Source organism: Paramormyrops kingsleyae, chromosome 1 (assembly GCF_048594095.1).
Source record: "Paramormyrops kingsleyae isolate MSU_618 chromosome 1, PKINGS_0.4, whole genome shotgun sequence".
Lineage (NCBI taxonomy): Eukaryota > Metazoa > Chordata > Actinopteri > Osteoglossiformes > Mormyridae > Paramormyrops > Paramormyrops kingsleyae.
The window spans coordinates 71,557,553-71,580,809 of NC_132797.1; the positions used below are offsets into that span (position 1 = coordinate 71,557,553).

At 41.5% G+C, this 23,257-nt stretch overlaps 1 protein-coding gene and 1 long non-coding RNA gene across 4 annotated transcripts; both read left to right on the forward strand.

Annotated features, from left to right (window-relative positions):
- Positions 1-2,551: 2,551 nt before the first annotated feature.
- Positions 2,552-4,678, forward strand: LOC140577583 (uncharacterized). Its single transcript, XR_011982194.1, has 2 exons — positions 2,552-3,841; positions 4,377-4,678. It is a non-coding gene; the product is annotated as an uncharacterized lncRNA (long non-coding RNA).
- Positions 4,679-8,360: 3,682 nt separating this feature from the next.
- LOC111859181 (MORC family CW-type zinc finger protein 3-like) lies at positions 8,361-22,953 on the forward strand. 3 transcript variants are annotated; one of them, XM_023841768.2, is made up of 22 exons: positions 8,361-8,698; positions 9,431-9,507; positions 10,194-10,313; positions 10,400-10,575; positions 10,654-10,725; positions 13,107-13,179; positions 13,460-13,592; positions 14,444-14,668; positions 15,737-15,874; positions 15,954-16,086; positions 16,337-16,465; positions 17,539-17,658; positions 17,795-17,892; positions 18,920-19,027; positions 19,164-19,292; positions 19,557-19,631; positions 19,719-19,761; positions 20,444-20,564; positions 20,996-21,062; positions 21,148-21,505; positions 22,286-22,365; positions 22,597-22,953. In XM_023841768.2, the coding sequence occupies exons 3-22, from the start codon at positions 10,196-10,198 to the stop codon at positions 22,736-22,738; spliced, it is 2,538 nt and encodes an 845-aa protein (XP_023697536.2). In that variant the 5' UTR covers positions 8,361-8,698; positions 9,431-9,507; positions 10,194-10,195; the 3' UTR covers positions 22,739-22,953. The 3 variants fall into 3 exon arrangements, with proteins under 3 accessions (XP_023697536.2, XP_023697462.2, XP_023697607.2); XM_023841694.2 differs by lacking the exon at positions 9,431-9,507 and having other exon boundaries at positions 8,362-8,698; XM_023841839.2 differs by lacking the exons at positions 8,361-8,698; positions 9,431-9,507; positions 10,194-10,313 and adding an exon at positions 12,534-12,815 and having other exon boundaries at positions 10,522-10,575.
- Positions 22,954-23,257: the final 304 nt, after the last annotated feature.

Sequence of the window (23,257 nt, forward strand, 5' to 3'; positions counted from 1 at the left end):
TGAAAAAAATCCAGAACAAGAATCCATTTCACACTACAGGTCATGGCATCAAAATAACTCCAAACTATGAACTTACACCAAACAAAATGAGTTAAATTATAAAAACTGTGATATCAATGGCCAATAATGTAATCATATGAATTTCAAATAAGAAATAGTAATAACACATTAATAAATGATATCATAATTGCCTAGTAACCACTCGAAACGAACCTGCTGAACTTGTCAAGAGTAGTGATGGCCAAAACAAACACTTGGTGAACCATTTGCAGTATTTTCTGACCCCAATAGATGGTGCTCTTGGTTTACTTTGGAACAGGCTTTGAAGCCTTTTTCGAACATACAGCGCCATCTAGTGTTCTCTGTTCGAAAGAATAATTAATTCACGAATTGGGTATCATTCACTTAGATACTGTAGCTGTCTTTGCCAGCAAGTAATGTTTCCCACTAAGACCATATGGCTTTATAGATTGCATAGTGTTTTTCTCGCTGACTGAAAATCGCGCAAATAGAAATGGGTCGTATTGGACTTGGGTCGTAATATATCAATCGCGTTAGAACAGATTCGTGATGTGATGTCATGCATGGTAGCAGAACTGACTGTTTTAGTTATTGTCCATCCATCCATCCATCCATCTATCCATTCATCCATTTTCCAAAACCGTTTATCCTATTTGTGATCATGGGGGTCTGGAGCCTATCCCAGAGGCCATGGGAGCAAGGCAGGGAACAATTAACGCAGGATGGAGCACCAACCCATCGCAGACGTTTCAATTAAATGTTATTTGAAATGGATTTTAACCATAACACTAACCATTCTCTTGAACTGGAAAACAAGGAAAAATGTAAATGTCCTACACTGGTAAAACCTCCTAACTGATTTTCTCAACTTGGAAAGTTTTTCTGCCTCAAATAAAACCAAATCCCCACTCTATAAGCACACCTGGGCGCCGCTCTTATATACAAAATCTATACTAATATCATATTTTGCTTCCCTTTCAGTGTCTTCCATTCATTCTGACTCTACTTGGTTCATATCTATGTCACCATTAAGATTTAGTTACGATCGCTCGTCCACCCCCGACCACATAAGTGTACATGCATGCACACACACAGACACACACAGACACACACACACACACAAGCATACAAACTCATAACCAACATACACACTTACTTCCTTCAGTATTTGATTCCCTGTTGTGACTTGAAATTGCATACAGTAACCAGAATACTTCTGTAGCCTAATTTAGGCTATTAGTGTCAGCTACGCCTAATATAGTGCACAGAGCGCCACCTGCTGGTATCCATAATATCAGCAAGAATTAAATAATCATAATAAGTTTATTGAGAGTTTAGTATTTTTATCAGCAAGTATAAAATGATTGCATCCAAAAATTTTATTGGGAGTTTAGTATTTTAGAGTTTCAGTATTTTCCGCATAAAACAGTGCTTGGTTGATGGTCCGACAAATTTCATTTTTAAAATTCAAATCATGAGAAGACCATTGGGTTAAAACAATTTGTGATCGTAACCACTAATGAAACAAGAGCAACTATGTAATTTCTTATTTGTTATTTCCTGCTAATTTCTTGACTTTTTAAAGCTTGGTGATAAATTGTGTCACATTAGTTTCATTATCTTAGGCATAGCTGTGGGTAGCAGTTAAAACAGGCTGATGAATATGGACTAGTTGAATGAGGACTTATTGTTGAGTCTCTAAAATAGTCATTGAATTAAGTGACTTTTGTAGGTAAAATTAGGTGTTTAACAACCTGTTAAAAATACACCAGAATGCAGGAAATGGCATCTAATTCATTAAAAAAAAAAATCTGGGGGAGGGTCCCCAGACCACCCGCCAGTGTGTGTCTCCCACATTCAAAATGCTTCTAACGCCCCTGGTACAGAATAATAAATATATACTGCAGTCAACTAGACCACATTGAAAAGAAATCTCGTGCTTTACGGTCCCCTGATTAGTGTCGGTGGAGAGTCGACGCCAATGTCCTTCACCGCAGGAACTTTTTTCCGGAACCGGGAACTTCTGTCGTGTTCGTACTGCGGGATTGCAGTCCCTCGGAAGCACAACTGGGGAGGCGATTACAGCGATTTATCTTGTTATCTGGGTGATCCCAAGCACCGGTGCTAACTTGAAAGTTACGTGTAAGTGAAGAGAAATAGAATTAGCGGAGCAAAAAGTGAAACACTCGTGAAGCACAACAGCTTGAAGTATAACCTTAAAAAAAATAGATGCGCTGACGGAATAGCAGCTGACCGCACCTTATGTTAATTTACCTTTTGGTGTTTATGTTTTTAAAAGCACTATTTAACATAATGATTTTTTTCTCTTAAGCACTACTTTTTCCTTTAAAATAAAACATTACATTGTTTCTGTATTTATTACAAAAACATTCGATAATACAGTAAAGATGGAAAACATGTGAATTTTGTGCTGGTGCTACTAAAATTTTCAGTTAGTAGCCCCGGTACCAGAAAAAGTTGACCCGCTACGCCAAAGCCATAAGCCGCGGTTGTATAAAGAGCCTGTATTGGAAGTGTCGTCTTCCGTAAACCAATCAGTTTCGACAGCGGCGTATCAGATTCAGTAGGGGCGTGTTTGAAGAGAAAAATAACGCCACTGGGCATGCGTGGCGTACGGCGACGTCATTCATTCGCGACTTGTATTTACACATACAGGACAGTAATGGCGACGAGAAGCAGAAAAGCTGACTGTTTTGTGTGGACTGACGACGAGGTGGAATTATTGTTAAAGATAACGCACGAGTATAAGTTGAGCAAAGCGGCAGAAAATACAGACTGGGAGTCGTGTCAGTCCAAATATAGCGACATTTTGCAGCGCTACAAGGAGCACTACCCGTCCCGTGAAGAAGCGCAAACTTTGGCGAAGGATTACCCACACAGCTTAGAAGACATCTCAAAAGTAATAATTTCGACAAAGCTTAAAGCTGTGCGTATTAAATACAGACAAGCTCTCGACTCGGGAAGGAGGCGCGGGCATGGGAGAGTTATTCTCCTGTATTTCGAACTGTGCGAGGCAATATGGGGAGGATCTCCCGCCACTCAAACAATACCACATGGTATTGAGTCCGGTGACATGAGGGGACAGACGGAAGACTCACTCAGCACCAGTACTTCACCTGGGTCATCCATTACAGACGCGGAGAAGGATCCAGTTGCCGTGGCTGCCGAGGTGGAGAGGGGACGCGACAGATTCGGTGCTACCTTGTATGGTTATAAAAAGGACAAACTGAAGCGTAAGCTCTCAAGCGATCTCTCCCTTGCGCAGGAGGATTTGAACATAAAGAGGAAATTACTCCACCGACTGGAGGTAACAGATAAGGAATTTGCAGACACCATGGGCAAGATATCATCGACAATGGACAGGCTCACCCATAACATCGAAAAACTGACGAGCTATATTGTGGATACTGCAGATGTAAGGCAGCACCTGGCTCCTCCACAAAGCCTCCTGTGCGTTCCTGTTGAAAGCAGGAAGCAAGTACCTCCACATGCTGTCAGGGAGAACACAGAACAGACAATGCCTTCCCTCCCTGCTATGCATTCTGCCTCCGCCCAAGTGACAATCAAGAAGGAGGAGACACAGGGAGAGTCATGGGTGGAGGAAGCATGTGAAAATAAGGGGATGGTGAAAGTGTTGGAGGGAAATGGGCCTCAAAGCCCAATGCTGGAGGTGCCGCAGCAGCCTGATGGGCTACTGGACACATACAAGGAGCAGGTGAACCAGCTCCAGCAGGAACTAGAGGAGATGAAGCGCAAGTGTGAGAAACTGCAGGTGATGGAGACAGAGCTCCAGAGGAGGGTGAGTGTGTATGACAGCATGGGGCATGGGTGTCATCCATTTTAATGGGTGCAGTTTCCAAGGCATTGAAATATACTGCCTGTTTTCTGCATAATAATCAGATCATTGATCTTTACTGCAAGGATATAACCAGTTTATTCATCTAATTTATTCCGCTGGAGAGTGTTTTACCTTAATTTACCCCAGCAGAGGCACACAGACACTCAAACATGCTTAAATGCACCGTCACTCGCTCTGTTCTCTACTCAGCTGAAGGACATGGAGATTGAGAACAGCAGTCTATCCTGTTATTCTAAACAGCTGTACATCTCACAAGAAGAAATATGCAGATGGAAACGGTTACATTTGGCCTGTGTTTTACATCAATATACTCACACAGTTCATATGCTCCCTTAACCTTTGGCTGAACTGACTATAATGGTTTCACGTTACATGGGAAGCTGTTGAATTTCAGTAGCTTCTTTAGAAAATGAGTTTGCTTTGCTTGTTATGTTACACTGACTGCATCTAACTGTTATCACCCTGCAATCCCCAGAAAGCTGAGGAACCTCCGGCAACGCATCGGCCATCTTCTGCTCACCTTTGTCCGTACGCTAGCCTTGTAAGAGATTAATATGGACAGTGATGTCATGGATAAGATACTGGATGAGGTCTTGAATGAGGTTCCTGAGGTCTGACTTGGTCTCCAGTGTGGGTGGACTACGTAGGTCAATTCTTACTTTGTCCATTTTTTTTTTATTATACAAATGTTTTTTGATTAAAAAACAAACTCAAATGTTTATGTACTTAAGGTATATTCTTTATATTTTGCATGATAAAACATTTCAAATATCACAACTGGCATACTTTTCATTCTCATTTCTAGTTCATTTTCAAATTACCTACATAATAGCATCCGGCATAATAACAAACCACACTTAGATTAATAGTTTTTTTAAACCTTTAAATGTAGATTCTTATTTACTTGCGTTCATTTGATACCTTATCTCCTTGGTGATTTGAAGGTCAGTAAATCATTGTAAACCTAGATCCTGTCAGAACAGCAACACTGTATTCTCCAGATGGCCCTGTCCCTCCTCCCACCCAAATACTCCAGTCCTTCGCCCCCTACCCACACTCCCCACCTCTCCAGAAATTGCTTTAAAAGTCCAACTTATCTCAGTGTGATGAAGTATGCAAGTCCTCTCATGTGCCACCACTAAAGTAACACTGCTAACATTTTGGTGTGGTTTGTCTCAGAATGAAATCAGTTCTAGACTGTTTCCTATAGAAAGTTTTTTTCCTCTCCTGAAGCCCTATAGATGCCACACAGTAGAGTTCATCTAGTGGGCAAAAGGCAATGTGTTTGTTGACTTGTCTGAATCTGAGATCTGCACAAAAATATGTAAAATAAATTCAAAAATAAGACTGCATCATAACAACAATAATGAACTAAACCTCGTGTAAGTCCTGTTTTCTATATGACCCTGGGCTGCACTGGGATTCAAAATCAGCCATGGACTTTCCCCCATGATAAACTTTGCTGTTATACCAGATGTCCAGTCCAGCCCTGCTACTACCGAATATGGCTGCATATCAGTAGCAATAAACACTCCCTAAATGCCTTAGTTATTATTTTTTTCTGTCCAAGTCTGAAATTCCTGGCAAAATGTCTGTGCCATGGAGAGACAGACTAGGGATGGGCAATATCACTTTTTTTCTTTCTTTTTGATTTGATGGTACTAACATTTATATTACCAGGTGAAAAAAAAATACTTTTTAAAAGTTTTTCAAAATAAAACATTCAGATTGATATAATCGATACTTTAGTATCAATCCCCGTCGCAGAGGCTATTTCTGCTTTGCTCTGGTCCGCACACACACCTTGATGATGCTGTCTCAAATGGGACAGCATGCTAGATGTGTTTCCAACAACATCTTGAGTTCAGTATAACACAGCCAACAGACTTCGTCTTAACAGTTACATTGTCTCTAGCGTTGGTGCAATTTAATGGGAAACCACCGATTCTGACTGACTACGTCCAGCATCAACCATAATCAACTCACAACCACAACTAGCATAATGTTTTAAGTGTTGAACATCTACTTGTGAAGTTCCACCCATGTCAATAAATATTAATTTGTATCATTGTGCATTCGGAGCCAGAAATGATGTAACTAAACAGCACATGATGAATATGTGTACTGTTATATTCAAATCCATCCAGCTTGTCCTATTCAGGGTTGTGGGGGTCTGGAGCCTATCCCGAAAGCTTCGGGTGCAAAGCAGGGAATAACCCTGTATGGCCAACCCACTGCAGGGCTCACACACCATTAATACCTACAAACATATTGCTGACTCCAATTCACCTAAACACCTGTTCACATTCAGGTAAGAAAAGGTGTTTACAAAGGTTTAAGAACAATTAAGATCTGTGGTACTGTGCAAAAGTCTTAGGCAGTCAAAAGAAATGTTTAAAGCTGTTTATCTGAGTAATGAGTGCACATTTGCTCGGAACAAAGAAAACACAATCTAACATTAGAAAATATCCACATTAAGAGTAACAATAAAAACCAGTAACTAATTTTTTATGTTCTCCAAAAAGTCACTGATATCTAGTTGGATGGCTAGATGAACGGCATCTCCTCAGGGGCACCCCAGTCATTCCATGTATTTATAAAATTTTATCATCAGTTCACTTATTGAATTTAAATTTAATTAGCTATACGAGATGTGCTAGGGGTCAAGCTAAAAAATGCATGTGTGTACTGAATGGCTGCTGGAAATTGTGAGGTGATTTTAGCAGAGGTTTTAAAATGGGCAGGCGTGGGGACCGGTGGGACCGAGGGCGGGGGTGTCTCTGTAGAACAGGGGACCCCCGCCCTGGGGGACACCGCCCTCGCCTAAGCCTGTGGCTGCGTGCCACTTAGGTTTTTTTCCGGATGCCTCGGTCACGCTGTGAGGGGTCTGCGCACATGCCCCCGTCGGCCTCTCTCTCGCGGCACGGAGAGAGGGCCTCCCTGGTGGACAACGCTCGACCTGGACCCATCGATGGAGGGAGGAGCCTCCTTGCCTGAGCATCGGGAGCATGGGGGCCCGAACCGCAGGGGCCCTCCCAGAGTGGGTCGCGTCTGCCTGTCTGTCAGACGTGGGACTCGGAACCCGCTCGCCAGCCGGGCGCAGGGCGTGGCTGGGGGAAGACCCCCGGCCGACTTCTCATGCCGGAGCCTGGTGTGCCCAGCAATGGGCTGGCCCCCTGTCCAGGGTTGTTCCCTGCCTCGTGCCCATTGCTTCCGGGATAGGCTCCGGATCCCCCGCGACCCAGTAGGATAAGAGGGTTGGATAATGGATGGATAGATGGGTTTTAAAATGGTTAACATTTTGACAGGCATAATACACCAAGATCATTTTCAAACATCATTTCTTTTGGCTGCCTAAGACTTTTGCACAGTACAGTATTTACTTTAGAATACTCAATACAGTGAAAATACAAGTTTTCTGAAAAATCATGGGTTATGGGTTTTCTGTTATACAAATCTGTGCTGCATTGTCCAATATTATTTCACGGTTCCTCTGTTTTCAGGTGCTGCCTAATCAATGCAGCTGAAGGGCACATTGTGATAAACAAACAAAATGACAATTCATTAAAGGAGATGCCGTTCAAATGCTGTGCCCTTTTCAAGAGAAATTATTTTTATAGTGAAATGTTTGTTTAAATGAACGTGCATATACTTCATGCTATATGGAGCAGACCATCCTTGTCAAATACGCAAATACACTTAGTCAAATGAGTAAGAATTGGTTAGGATTTTCAGAGATGCTTTCTCAAATAGAACCAATTGGGGACTTTTGAAAGGAACATTTAATCACGACAATGTGAAAGCACATATTTACCTCCAAAAAAAAACACAGATGTGCCTATTAAATTACGCTACCGATAGGAAAATATTTTAGGTAGAAAACATTTTCTGATCACTGTACTTGGGTACTATAGGACTACGAGATAGAGATATGCAGGCAAAACTCACTTTTCATTGTATAATCCATCTCTTAGTACAGCGGAATCAATAAAAAATAATTTTCAGCAGACGTTCAACGAAATAGTGGAATACGACACAAATTTCTATTAAAAATATGGAACTTCTGTTAAACCTGTGGCCAATATGTACAATCGATCTTTCTCAAGGCATGTTATTTAATAATTACATCGTAATCCGATTTCAAATATTTCACAAAGTTATAACAGCAACCGTTAACAGCACTTCCCCCATAAACTTAAACAGCGCCACGTACAAGAAAACTACAAATTGATATTATACTCATTGATACGTTTATAGCAGGGAACATAACATTAATTCAGCAACGCGATCTATACGTACGACGGATCTTTGCAGAACCGTACAGTATTTTAAAATATGACACATCCCCTCAAATAAAAACCAACAGTCGTAAAATGTCTTCGCATGCGCGGTAGAGACAACCGGTCTGGGAAGGTACGTGGCTCTGATGCACATGCGTGCTGCAAATAGGGAAGGAGCTGCAAGTCGGGTAGCGATACTGCGCACGCTCGGCCTATGACGTTCAGGAGCTGCGGATCGGGCAGCACCCCGTAAAGTTTAATAGAAAGGAAAACAAAGCAAAACAAAAAAACGTAAAGTATAATGTGGTGTATGTATGCGCGAAAGTAGTGCTGCATGCGCAGATGTGTAAGCTGCAAATCTGGCAGGAGCTGCAGATCGAGTAGAGATAATTGTACGCATCGAAATATGCTACCAGGAGGTTCAGCGCATGCGCAGAACTCAATCTCGGGTTCATCTCGGCTGTTTTTTCCACGCCCATAAATCTATGCTACCTTCGTGTGGAAACATCGGGTTTTGGTGAGTAATATCATAAAAATATTACTATCATCGTCAACTTATACTTGTAAACATGTAAATACATACTGGTTTTGCTGCACAATTGAGAAGTTACCTTATAATGGCGAGCCACACGTGTTTAAATCTAATTTTAACACAGCGTCCACCGTGACGGTAATGGGTTACGTGTATGTTTTTTTTAGATGTTAGCCTGATCGTTATATCTAAATACTTGTGTCTATTAACCTGTAACACCCTGGGCGGTGTGGCGGGGGGTTAAAGAAATTTTGCCTGAAGACATACCCAAATCAAAGACTGTGGAGTTCAAATAGTGCCGAAACCTAATAAACTCTCAGAGTATGCTTCACAAATGCACCATATATTTTACATACACATAACACAACTTTCAAACAAGCACACTGTGCTTTGTAAATGCCAGACACGACCATCAACCAAATTATGCACGCTTTGTAAATATAAAAGTACTTTCTCACAAATGTAAGCCAGTTTGAAGTCAAACCACATCACATTCCGCATATAAAAATGTATTACATGTGCAAAAACCAAGTACAAGTACAAAAAAAGTACCTTTCTATTTATGGATCATGTGACTTGGCACGATTTTCTTCCAAGCATTTTTGTGTTGCGAGATTTTCTCACAAAGGGGGGTGGATAGAATCAACGTCTTAAACACCAGATGGCGCTCAAAGTACGTTTACTGCATCCTGCTGGAGAATTCTTCTCTTTGGCTAGCCGGTGAGAGGACTAACCGGATTCAAGGTCATGATGTGCAGTGTGGAGATACATTTAAAAAGAGCGGCCAGCTGCAGGTCAGTTTTTTTTTAATTTTTAAGCTGGTTAAAAGTTTTTTAAGTCTAACCATTCTGAAGGCTAGTGAAAGAGTGGAAAACTAAAGCAGGCTGTGGTAAAATACTTACAGCCCCATCTGCTGTTTAAGGAAATTGATGCTATCCAGCCCATTTCTGATAAAATCTTGAGACACAGTGCTGTCAAGAAAATCACCCTGTAGTCGTAATTTAATTGCCTTGGGCAATTACACCATTCGATTTATAAAAATAATGTCAAAATTTCATCAAAATTATTTTTTCTTCTTGATACCATATGCATGTGTTTTGGGAGTTTTCCTCAAGACAAAATAGGAGAAAAACAGTGAGTTTACATATGCTACATCTTTGCATGTTGTTTTTTGTGCACCCTGAATATTCATTAGGCAGCAGAATTAAGACCCTCAACCTTTCCCGATCCTGGACTTCATACATCGTTTTAACGCTCTAACTCCGCTCAAACTGATGAATACTTTAAATTTCCAAAGGTGCACTTATGAGATTTGAATGATAGTCATTGATATTTTTTGTTTAGGGTGGATCTTCAGCATTCTTACAGCATCATTAAAACTTTGTGTAAACCATTTGGGTTTGATCCTGGGCCCAGTTAAGTTATTAAAGATGATAATAATAATTTCTATCTGGTAAAGTCTTTCTCTTGTGTTCTCTAGCTATGGAGAAAAAATGGGAAGAAGTTTATGACTTTCTTTCTCTGAGAACATACCCATCAGGGTATAGCAAGTCCCAGAAATTAAATCTGAGGAGATACGCCTCCAAATTCACCGTAAGGGGTGAGTATCTGAAATACATCCAGCTGTAGTGTTTCGTTAAGATAGATCTTTAATTAATGTAGCTTTTTAATGAATGTTCACTGCAGGAGGAGACATATTCTATGGAAGCAGAAGAGCTATTAAAACCAAAGAAGAGGCAAAGATGCTCTTCAAGGAATTTCATTTCTCTACCATGGGGGGGCACTCGGGTGTCCTAAAAACGCGTTCTGCAATGTGTTCCAGATTTTACTGGCTTGGCATGTCCATTGATGTTCAGAACTGGGTATGTGTTTGAGTTTTTTTTTCGTATTTTGAATTATTTGGCAAAGCTGTATTAATATTAACAGCTGATTTCTTGCAGGTCTTGGAGTGTGATAAATGCAGAAAGGTTGTAAAACCATTGACTGCCCCACGGTCATTTCAGTATATTAAGGTAAATGCATACAGTAGTATCCTAATATTATACAACAGCTATTAATCAAATATATTTGTTTTATTATGATAGGTGTCTGCTGTGTGAGAGCTCACTGGTATTGATTGAACAGCATCATTTCCAAAAACTGTGTATGGCTTTCAGTATATTCCCATAGCTGCAGGCTACGTTTCCAAATAGGTTGAGGCTTTCCTGTTAGAAACCAAATCTGCAGTTGAAGTGGGCTGTCATATTTGCTCTGTTATGTATAGATATAGTAGTGCGAATAGAATCCTCCCTCACCACGGTAGAGAATTTGCAGGGCTTCTGCGCATCCTTAATAAGTCTAAAATATAAAATACAATAACCTGAATTTTAGGCCTTAAAACATCTTAAATACGATTTTGACAGGTCTTAAAAATGATTGGATTATGAAGTCCTTGTTAATAAAGTTGCATTAAGTTTTGCTTTTAAGTGTGTTTATGGAAAAAAAAATTGTATCGATAACGCTGTAACAAAACTGCAAAATGAAACTCATGGAATCTCTACCTGCAAACTTTGTAGCCCGGTGAGAATTTCTTGGAGCTCACTGTAATGATGTGGTGTGCATGCTGATGTTCGTCTCATCAAAGAATAGCTGAATGTTCATGTTGAATATGAATAAATTAATTTACTTTTCTAGTAATATTGCAATTCTGATTTTCCTTCATATCCTTCTTGCCTTTTTCACATTATGGTTCTGAAATAGGTCTTAAATTGCATTTATAATGGTCTTTAAAAGGTCTTAAATAGTCAAATTTAGCTTGTTGCAACCTGCATAAATGAATGAAGTATACACATTTTTAAAATATTGTAATTTTAAATACAAACCAGGCATTCCTCCCTTTTTATTTTTTACTACTGCAATTGTTTCCTGTTTAAGCTCAACCACAGAATGTGTAATATTTTGGGTATTGAAAGGATAGTGCTGCATGCACAGATGTGCAAGCTGCAAATCTGGTAGGAGCTGCAGATCGAGTAGTATAATTGTATGCATCGAAATATGTTACCAGGAGGTTCTGCGCATGCTGCCTAATACACTATAAGAGAATGCTTCCTACACTTTTTGAGTGCACATGTAGTCAGAATTGACCTAATTTGAAGTCCATTTGTAGTGGGTGCATTTATTTGATAAGGAACAGGATTTGACTATTGAAATACCCTTGGTGAATTGAGAGAGCATAAATATGTTATAATACACTATCAAAATATGCTCCCCACACTCTTAGAGTGTATATGCAGTGGGAAATTGTGTAATGTAAACTCGTACTTGACTGAATATGCTGCCCCTAGTGCAATCTGAAAACCCATAAGGTAGCATTTTTTGGCTCTTGCCCGGTTACTGTATTTTTCCATGAATCACGGCACTGTGTCCGTTTTATTAAAGGTTGGTTAATGTCCACAGATGTGGCTGGGAGTTATCCCAACCTCAGGTGCAGTCAAGTACGTTGACAGAAAAATGTGTGGCTCCATTTCCAAAGTGCCCATTGTTTGTTTTATGTAGACTATGTTCATCTGGTCTATAACACCTCAAATTTCTGATAAATGAAAATTTTGTGTTTGCTGTGTTCATGAAATCAACACCAATGGAAAACTTGCGAAAACACACATGAATGTGTACTGCATTGGCATGACAGCATGTGACATGGTCTATATACACAGCCCGGTCAAAATAAAAGTCGCCATTTGAATTTTTCATTGGACCGCCTTTAGCTTTGATTATGGTGCACATTTGTCATGCCATTGTTTCCACAGGCTTATGCAACATCTCACCCTTTATTTTCATCCAGATTTGCATTCATTTCTCATCAAGATCCTGTATTGACAAGTGAATTGAACCTCCATAAAGTCTCCTTTATCACACCCCAAAGACCTTCAATGAGGTTAAGGTCACAACTCTGGTGACCAAGTCATGCGTGAAAATGATTCCTCATGCTCCCTGATCCACCCTTTGAAAATTCGAACACAATGAATCTTGGCATTGTTGTACTGGAATATGCCCATGTCAAGAGGGAAGAAAAAAATCCTTTGATGATGGATGGAGGTGTAACCTGGCCATTCAGTAGATTCAGGTACTCAGCTGACTTCACTTTATTGCTGCGTAACACTGCTGAGCTATAATAATGATCCAGTCATTGGCTCTTAAGTATTTGCTGATATAAATTCAAATGGCGACTTTTTTTCGGCTGGGCAGTGTACATGCGTTCTGCTGGTCTGGCCATTTCTTGAGGTAAAGTTGTGGTAAATTTGAAAAATGATATTAAAAATATTGCAAGAAACACATTGCTTGCGCAAATGAGCCTGAAATGATCAGGCTCATTGTGATGCATGATATTTAATTGCACCGCCTCGTCCCTTTGCAGCTCAACCCCAAGTTTCTCCACACAAACTCCACCAGCCACACCTGGCCGTTCGGCGCCGTCGCGGAGCTGATCGGTATTAAGCGCATCATCGCAACAAATATCACCAAATAAAGATGCAAAGTTGCATGTTCTTAATCTCCACCAAAACATTTTCAGATATGTATACTGTAGATGATTACATTTATCTTCACATATGGAAACACCTATTTGTAAGATCCTCTTCAGATTTAAGTGATGCCATGTCTTTATACTACTGTACTTTAATAAGACAGTTACAGGAAATGTTTGTGGCATTAACTTGTCTTTTACTGGAGGTGCTGATGCTATGTAAATGTGTATTATTTTGCACCCAGACAATGCATACGACCCAGATGTCATGGCCAAGCAGTTCTGGATTGACTGGACTCGGATAAAGGGGTTTGACTGCCTTACATTTCAGGACAACGGGAGCGGTATGACCAAGAGCAGGATGTACGAGTTGTTGAGGTATAACACAGACAGGAAGCTCTAATTAGCATCTAGTGATGTCACAGGAAATGACACTGTTTGTTCTGGTACCTCATTCTCTGCCTTTTGACACTCTGAGCCAACAATGTAGGAGTTTGAAATGGACACAATTATTTAAATAAATTAAACCAAATTAAATACTGGGGGTATGTATCCCTCCTGGTTCCTGGGTCCCTGCTCTGAGCCTTTGCAGTATGTAACCGATAGACTTTGCCTTCAAAGCCATAATTGTCTTTTATGAAATGATAACATGTTACTTTGAAAAGAAAACAAATAGCAAAGCCATCAGGTGGGTATTCCATGAAAGTAGCCAAAGAAAGCCAGACTTTCCCGAAAAAGTCTGACTCAAACTAGCGCCATCTCTAAACTTAGCCTCGTGACGTTCCACTGACGCAATTCAGGTTTAACTAATCAAGGCTCATGCAAGACAGACATGCATAGTCTCACTTAGTGCGCAGACTCGAGATATTTAAGAAGCCCAGATGAATGGATGAACGATAGATTGATCAAATGAGTCGGAAATCGTGTAAAACGAGAGCTGTGTTTTTTTCCACCGCTGAACAAACTCTGCTGATGGAGCTGTATGAAAAAATATAAAGATGTAATCGCGAAATAAGGCAATACCTTGGCCATAAATAAAGCCAGGGAGTTGGCTTGGCAAAGAATTGCAGACAGACTAAGTTATGTAAATGTTACAAGTGCTTAGTACAGTGGCACGGTGGTTTATGCTGTCTGCCAGCACAAGTTCCTGGTTCGATCCCCATAGCCAATGGGGAACCTTCTGGGTGGAGTTCACGTGTCGTAATAAACGTCTCTTCTCCCCAAATCAGTTTCGGGTTCAGCGATAAGCAAGACGTCGGAGGCCACACCCCAGTGGGCATGTATGGAAACGGCTTCAAGTCCAGCTCTATGCGTCTGGGGAAGGACACCATTGTCTTCTCCAAGACAAGAGACACTATGAGTGTGGGGCTGCTGTCCCAGAGCTACCTGGAGAGCATCCAGGCCAAGCATGTGGTGGTCCCCATCGTCACCATCGGACATGATGGGCAGAGCCCGTATCCTTTCTTAAAGACAAAAATGCTAAACTGCTAATGTGAGACCTGGACTGGCATCCAGCTCAGGGTGACCCCAGCCTTGTATCTCCTGTGCCCTAGACAGGCTGAAGGTCCATTGTGATCCAGTAGTGGTTAAGTGGTTATGTAAGATGGATGGATGAGACTTTAATTCAAAGTGGGAAATTTGTATGCTCTACAAAAGTGATGATCTGTGTTTATTCCAATTATGATTTATTTCATTGATGTGCAGTAAAACATTCTTTTTTTAAGAAAATCACTATCCCGAATTGGGCGGCATGGTGGTGCAGTGGTTAGTGCTGTCGCCTCACACCTCTGGGACCTGGGTCACATGTGTGCACCTGAGTCGCCGCTTGGGTCACATGTGTGTGGAGTTTGCGTGTTCTCCCTGTGTCGTTGTGGGGTTTCCTCCAGGTACTCCAGTTTCCCCCCACAGTCCAAAGACATGCTGAAGCTAATTGGCGTTGCTAAATTGCCCTTAGGTGTGCATGTGTGAGTGAATGGTGTGAGAGTGCCCTGCAATGGGCTGGCCCCCCATCCAGGGTTGTTCCCTGCCTTGAGCCCATTGCTTCTGGGAAAGGCTCCGGACCCCCTGTGACTCAGTAGGATAAGCAGGTTGGACAATGGTAGGATGGACTATCCAGAATTGTTTTAATATATCATAGATTTTATGAAATCTGTGGCCTGTATTACGAAGGGGGGTTACTGGCTTATCAGGGTAACTTGTCAGATTTAAGGTAGTCTGGGCAAAATGTAAGTGAACGAATATGAAGTCCATTTAAACTGTGGTACCTTAAATCCGACAAGTTACCCCGATAAGCCAGTAACCCCGCTTCGTAGTACAGGCCACTGATTTGATGATGTTTTTGTAACTGCACTTGAACTCTACTTGAAGGAGTATGTCTTTTATACTTGGAATCAAAGAGTTTTATTTGAGTTTTGAAATGACAAATGAATTCTCTTAAGTATAATTACCCAGCTAAATTAAGCAGCACTCTGAAAAAAATGCAGAAATCTGACCCTTGGTCCTTAACCTTAGGCCTCACTCAGAGTAGAGGATGCAGCCAGGCTGCAAAACATTCTCAAACACTCCCCCTTCAACACAGAGAAGGAGCTCCTCACTGAGCTGAGGGCTATTACCTCCATCAGCTCTACAGGCACACGCATCATCATCTGGAACCTGCGCAGGTGACCCAGACGTTTGTGGAGACCTGAGCCTTTACCTGTGTGTGTTCTAGGGGTCTTAAGTGTATTTTGTTCCTGCCAGAGTGGCGAATGGAGAGACAGAGTTTGATCTCAGCACGGACAGGTATGACATCCGGATACCAGCGGATGCGTGTGAGGTGTACAAGCACCGAGGCGTCACACAGTCAGTACCGGAGATCATCTACTCGCTGCGTGTGAGTATTTCAGATGGGGAACCAATACGATCTGAGAGAGGGTTTGGAGCGTGTAAGTAGCTTCCAGTACTGGAGGAAGGAGTATAGGATATGTACTACTAGTCATACAGACTGTCCAAAATGAAAGGCAGATGCAAAAAGTAACAAAAGTGAAAAACTATTTTTTGTTATTTTCTGTATATTTTATTATTTTGCACACTATAAGTGCAGCTTTGGGGGTCTCTAATTTTCCTTCCTGTGTGTGGAATAGGCGTACTGCAGCATCTTGTACTTAAAACCTCGCATGCAGATCATCATCAGAGGTCAGAAGGTGAAGATGCAGCTCATCTCCAAGAGCCTGGCATTAACCCGCAAGGACCAATACAAACCTTCCTTCCTTGTATCCAGTTTTACTCTTGAGAGTCTGATCTGAAAAAATGTTTAGAAGATGGATGGATGGATGGATGGATGAAATCTGTAATTTAGGTAACAGAACCCTGTTTCGGTCCTTCAACAGCGTTAGTCTGATTACCTGCTTGTCAGTTTACATTTCACACCATGTGTTACGTCATGGTACATGAAGAATAGGGCTGCACAATATTGGAAAATTTTCAGATATCTCAATGGGATTTTTTTGTGGTAAGTATTGTGATTTTTAAAGCAAAAAGGGTTGAATATTTACCCAAAATGAACTATGCCTGTAGGGCGGCGTGGTGGCGCAGTGGTTAGCGCTGTTGCCTCACACCAAGAAGGTCCTGGGTTCGGACCTGGGTCCTTTCTGTGTGGAGTTCACACACTTTCCCTGTGTTCACGTGGGTTTTTGCTGGGGCCTCCAGTTTCCTCCCATGGTCCAAAAGCATGCAGGATAGGTTGATTGGTGAGTCTAAATTGGCCCTGTAGTTGTGTGTGTGTGTGTGTGTGCCCTGCGGTGTGTTGGCGACTGCCCAGGGTTGGTTCCCACCTGCACCCATTGTTCCCAGGATAGGCTCCAGTCCCCCCACGACCCCAGTTGGGATTAAGCAGTTTCAGAAAATGGATGGATGAACTATACCTGTAGCCAAACGGAACTTATCTACCATCAGAGTCTGTGAAGGAAGTTGGTAGTGTTGTCGCAATTTGTTTCTGTTCACTTTTCTCCTCCTCACTGATTCTTTAAAATATCTCAAAAACGTGCCACACTGTCTATGAGTGAGTCCGACAGCAAGGAATAGTGCTGCTTTCGTAAATACTATCAAAATGCCATATGTGACAGTATAAGTTATATACTGCCTCAGTCTATCGCAGTCCTTGGGATGTGACAGTTGCATGTGAGTAACATACAATGTTGATATTAATATCACATATCGTGCAGGCCTAACGGAGAGCTAGTGTCCATTGAAGGTGGGAACTTCTGTTACCTGTAAAATTTTACGGCAGCTTCTCAAACCGTGTCGGGAACACATGTCTTCACTAACTTTCCTAAACAAACCTCAGAAAGAAAATATCCGGATCACCTTTGGGTACAACATTAAAAGCAAGGATGAGTACGGCATGATGATGTACAATAAAAACCGTCTAATCAAGGCGTTTGAGAGGGTGGGCTGCCAGCGCAAGGTGAGCAATATTTTTGTATTTTTTGTGTTGATGGGGGGTTTCAAATGTGCACCATTGCTGTTCTGTTGGTCATACTCCTTATGTCATTGCCCACAACAAGTTAGACACCTTGAGTTCTACTTCTTGATTCATACAGAGTGGTATCCGGGGTGTCAGAGTGATCGGTGTTATCGAGTGCAACTTTCTACAGCCCACACACAACAAGCAGGACTTTGATGATACCGCTGAATACAGGTAGTGTTGAACTTCAGAATGATGCTGTAATATCCATATCAGTTTTCTTGTGGGTTCAAAAAAATTGTATCAAAGTGGTACTGAACTTACTGTAGCATCAGACAGTAAGTGCTTTAGGTGCCATTTTGCAGGTGGTGGGCACACCTAACGAAAAGTTAGCTTCGATAACTGCCAATTTGCTAACTCTAAAGTTTAATTCGATAACGCTAAACCGGTGAACCACTAAAAAAAATTGTGGAAGCTAATGATAAACGTTGACTTTTATTATATGAATTGACCTTTGCTTTGGTTTTTTGGCTCTGAAATCCTTAAAACCTAGACCTAGAGAGCTAAAAATTTTAACCTGTTTAACACTAAAGTCCCAGCTGTCAGATTAGAGTCAGGGGATATTTTAGACTTACCCAATTGGTAGAGTCTCTGGAATAAATCTGCATTGAAGTATTCTTTTTGTGATACGATTGCGAGATATATACATTTTTGTCAGAGAAGCCCTATTTCGCAGCTGGCCCTGATATTTTGCTCTCAGTGAAGCCGCTTGGGGACTACAAAAATGGCGCCATTTACATGGAACTACTGTAGGAAGGAGGGTCTTAGCTCTTTATTGGTCTATAGCTCTTTCAATCAGTACCCAGAAAATACAACCGTGGACCTGTATCACGAAGCAGGATTTCTAGCTTGACCAGATAACTTGTCAGATTTAAGGTAGTCTGGGCTAAAGTAGTAAGTGTAAGTAAATGAGGAAGGAACAAATATGTTTGATTTTAGGGTTTCTAAATGTTTTTTACCGTTAAACTCTATTCACTTTACCTACGAAGAAACGTTAGCGGATTTTCAGTTAACAGAACTAAATTTAGCAAAAGCTAATGGTAAGCTATGGTTTTCAAAGTTAGCAGAACCGCTAATCCAGTAATGAAAAAGTTATCTTTGCTTATTAGCAGTTAGTGGATTAGCAGAACCCATTCCACTAATGCATTTTGGCCCAAAAGTTATTTGGCACATATTTTCTAAGTTTGCGATATTTGTCCAGGAAAACTATGAATAACCTGGCAGTGAAGCTGCAAGAGTACTGGGAAGAAATCCACTTCAAGCATAAAAATGAGAACCCTAATTGCGCAATACCAACAGAAGATATTGCGTAAGTACTAGAAAGGCGTGTCTGGGAATTCTGTTGTGCAGTCTGGACATGCTCTGAGAAAAGCAGAGTGATGCTGTTGTATGCAAGCAGACATACCCAAGAGAATAAATATTTGTTTTTTGGTATTTGAGTACAGAAAGCTTCCGGATCAGAACTGGATTCAGTGTGATGACTGTCTGAAGTGGAGAAGGCTCCCAGATGGTATCGACTGTGATCGGCTCCCCAAGGATTGGGTCTGCCGCATGAATCCAGATCCCCAGTACAGGTGATGTTTGTGGTTCATACTGTAACCAGTAACAAAATGGGGAGAACTGGTCCTTGGTCTACAGAAGACTTAACCATTTCTATGTGGGACCCCAGCCATTACTCCTCTGATCCTCCATCAGTATGAAAGGATCAATCGGCAGGAAGGTGTAGCTTTATGTTGATGAGTGCCAGTTTACATTAATCTGTGTGGGTATTAACTGACTGACAGAGGTAGCATCAGACAAGGGAGCAGATCTGTTTTGATAACTCTGTGCTGCTGCAGGAGCTGTCAAGTAGAGGAGGATCATGAGGACTCAGAAGACGAGCAACAGTCTTACCCAAAACCTTACAAGAGACAGTAAGAGTCCTATCATCTCACATGTGCTAGTACTCCTTAGATATCTCTCAAGGGAACCTGAACATGGGTGTTTTTTCTTTACTGTAGGAAGAAAAGCAATAAAATACAGCAGAAAAATAACAGACAAGGGGTGAGTATATTTTGAAGATTGAGGGCTGGTTCTTACTGTGGATGCAGATGCGTTTCTGGATCTTCATACTCCTTGGTCCAACACGCCAGACACTCATGCGCTTTGACATCAGGACTGGGATGGCACTGTAGTGAGAAGCTGCTCGTAGGTCGTGTCAGTGCAACGTGAATGTTATATTAAAGATAAGTATTTTACTAGTACTAATCGTGCACTTACAGGTAAATTACATTAGGGTTACAAACATGTATTTTATTTTAGTTTGCAACCATCCGCAATTGTTTATAATCCCATAGCAAAGAATCATAGAAATGTCTGTGTTTCTGGACTTCACCAACTAACCATTATTTGAATCTGCTAGTTGTGTTTGTTTTCAGTCTGATCAGAGAGGGTAGAAAAGGTGTTTATATACAGTGTTTGGTCTGATCTCCTTTCTGATTTTCTTCTGTTCCACTGGCCAATAAATCAGGCGTGTTTGCATCACAGAACCCATGTCCATGTTTGTTTTCGATTTGGCCCTCAAACACTGTCTCTGTCATGAAAACTGCATCACAACAACCGTAATATGGCGCATCTGCGTCCATGGTAATCATGAACCAGCCTTATGATCCAAGAATCTCATGGACCTCACACTGAGAAAGCATTCAGATTCAGCTATTGATTATCGCCCCAAATGTCGTCTCAGATGTCAGCACCAGCGTTACCCCTTCCAGCCACACCATTGTCTGACAGTGAGCAGTGGAGACCTGCAGAGGGCGCTCCCACTGGCCGCTCATCTGAGAGCTTCACCCATCCCAGCTGCTCAGGTCAGGCTGTGTAGCTGCAGTGTACATGGTACATTATACAGGGGGACACAGGAACAAGGCAGTGGGGGCTTAAGGAACTGGTGTACTGGGCACAAAGCTGCGGGCTGGGGTCCCCACAACTGACTAGTTCAGCACTGAGTATTTAAGTGTGACTGTTTCTTTAAATATCCCAGCTTATTAAAACTATAAGCTGTATTAATCACTTTGATGGAAGCATATTATGACTAATGAATAAATCATGTAAGTAAGTAAAAATAAAAAGTTGTTAAAAATGCAATGGTAACCTGCTTGGGATGAGGGTATGTGAAATAAATGATTAAGACCTACATAAATGCATAAATGTCCATGGTACGGTTCTGTGAAGCACCCATATATAATAGAGCACATTAAATGCACTTTGGAAGCTCTCAGTACCATTAATACTTTAACAGGTCAGAACCTGTCCAATGATACCATGCTGATGGACTATGAAGACCATGTGTCCACATCTCCGGAAAGGTACTGTGCACAGCTGTATTCATCTGACTGCCAGATTTGTCTTATTGTCTTACTTATTTTGTGTCCTTTGCGTTCCTCCTGAAAGGGTGAAGCAGATGTCTCCACACGCTATGGGGGTCTCATCCATTGACACGAAGGACATGGAATTGGCAGCACCTTCTGTCCCTTCTATGATTTCTACCACCATCCAAGTGACCATCAAGCAAGAAGAGACACAAGACGAATCATGGGTGGAGGAAGCGTGGGAAGATAAGGTGGTGGCGAAAGTGTTGGAGGAAAATGGACATGAAAGCCCAATGCTGGACATGCAGCAGCAGCCTGATGGGCTACTGGACACATACAAGGAGCAGGTGAACCAGCTCCAGCAGGAACTAGAGGAGATGAAACGCAAGTGTGAGCACATGCAGGTGATGGAGATAGAGCGCGAGATTCTCCAGAGAAGGGTAAGTGTGTATGACTCTGCAGGACATGGGTGTCATCCATTTCAAATGATGCAATTTCCAGGGAATTTAAACATACTTCCTGTTTTCAGCATATAACCAAGAGCCAGTTTAATGTAGAGACTATTTTCTTCTACCAAACTCCACACACCAAGTGTATCACTGCTCAGAAGATACAAGATGAGGAACCCTGATGATATCTTCTGCGCGGTGATACAGTTGGTGTGTGGTGTCTGGAAGAAGAAAATCGTTCCTGAATTAAACTACTCAACACAAAGTCTGTGGATTATCTTGAGTAAATGGGTCATGATTTCTAAGAGATGTTGCTGTTGAATTTTTCAGATGTATTTTTTTGGAGATTTGAATGCCATTCAGCCCCATTATATTTGAGAGAAGCCCAACATTTCTATGCCTGATATCTCCAAAACTAGGCAACTCCCAGCAGAACAACCTTGATGGATAGATAGCACTAAAGCTCCTCTAAAATGGAGCTTCTTACTTTTGGGATAAACTGCCCCTTTAAGTTTGGATAACAACAGACGAATTGCACATGACTCCTACAAGTCTGCACCACTCGTACATGCAACTTACGAACGAATCTGCTCGTACAAGTAGTTCTTGCATGAGGCCCATGATCGTTATCACAAGGAAATAACCTGTTCATTGCATTCATCTAATTCATTCAGCTGGACAGAGTTGGCCCTTAATTTACCCCCAGCAAAGGCACACAAATACACACAAACATGCTTAAATGCACCCTCACTCACTCTGTTCTCTATACAGCTGGAGGACATGGAGATTGAGAACAGTAGCCTGTCCTGTCAGTGTGAACAGCTGAACGTCTCACAAGAAGAAACCTGCAGGTAGAAACATAATCAGATGGACATCTTTTTTACTAGTAATGTAAAAGCCCCATGTTTTACGTGCAGTACACTCACATAGATTATATATATTGTATTGCCATTGGCTGAACTGACTATAATGGTTTCATTTTACATTTTGAATTTCAGTAGCTTCTTTAGAAAATGAGTTTGCTTTGCTTGTTTTGTACCCCTGACTGTACATAACTGTTATCATCACCCTGCAATCCCCAGAAAGCTGAGGAACCTCCGGCAACGCATCGGCCGTCTCCTGGTCACCTTTGTCCCTACGTTAGACTTGGAAGGGATTAACTTGGACAGTGAACTCATGGATGAGATGCTGGATCAGGTCTTGAATGAGAACAGTGAGCTCTGACTTGGTCTCCATGCTGGGTGGCCAATACAGGTCAATTCTGACTTCATCATGTCAATGTTTTGTAATGAAAATAAAATAAACTCTAATATTTGCTGTATACTAGCGATATGGCAAAATATTTTATCACCATACCTCACTGCTCGATCCAGGGTACATGATGGTAGAGCTGCCACCTGTTCCCTACAGAAAAATAAAATACTGTATCTCATTTTGAATCAATTTGTATGCAGTAACTCTGTGTGTTCCACTAGATGGCAGTGCTTCACATGATGAAACAGATTTACGGTATTTTCTGTTTCAGTTGACTCAAGTTTTTGTCGGAGTTTACAGTACACAGTAGAAGTTTGTTGTGTGTCGGACGTTAAATTGCCAAAGTATAACCACACCACCAACATCTTTTTACCTTGTTTATCCACAATATCTCCTGGGGGCTGGGCTGTCACTTTCTACACTAACACTTGAAGTTCCCTCTGAGGGAGCGCTCATATCTTCCATTGCTCACTTGTATCACCAGAACAG

What these genes read in the sequence shown, in the direction of transcription:
- LOC111859181 (XM_023841768.2), top strand. Translation starts at nt 10,196, where the DNA reads ATGGAGAAAAAATGGGAAGAAGTTTATGACTTTCTTTCTCTGAGAACA. An exon ending in AATCCAGATCCCCAGTACAG is followed by an intron (nt 19,293 to 19,556) that starts GTGATGTTTGTG and finishes GTGCTGCTGCAG; the next exon opens with GAGCTGTCAAGTAGAGGAGG. An exon ending in AGAAAAATAACAGACAAGGG is followed by an intron (nt 19,762 to 20,443) that starts GTGAGTATATTT and finishes ATGTCGTCTCAG; the next exon opens with ATGTCAGCACCAGCGTTACC.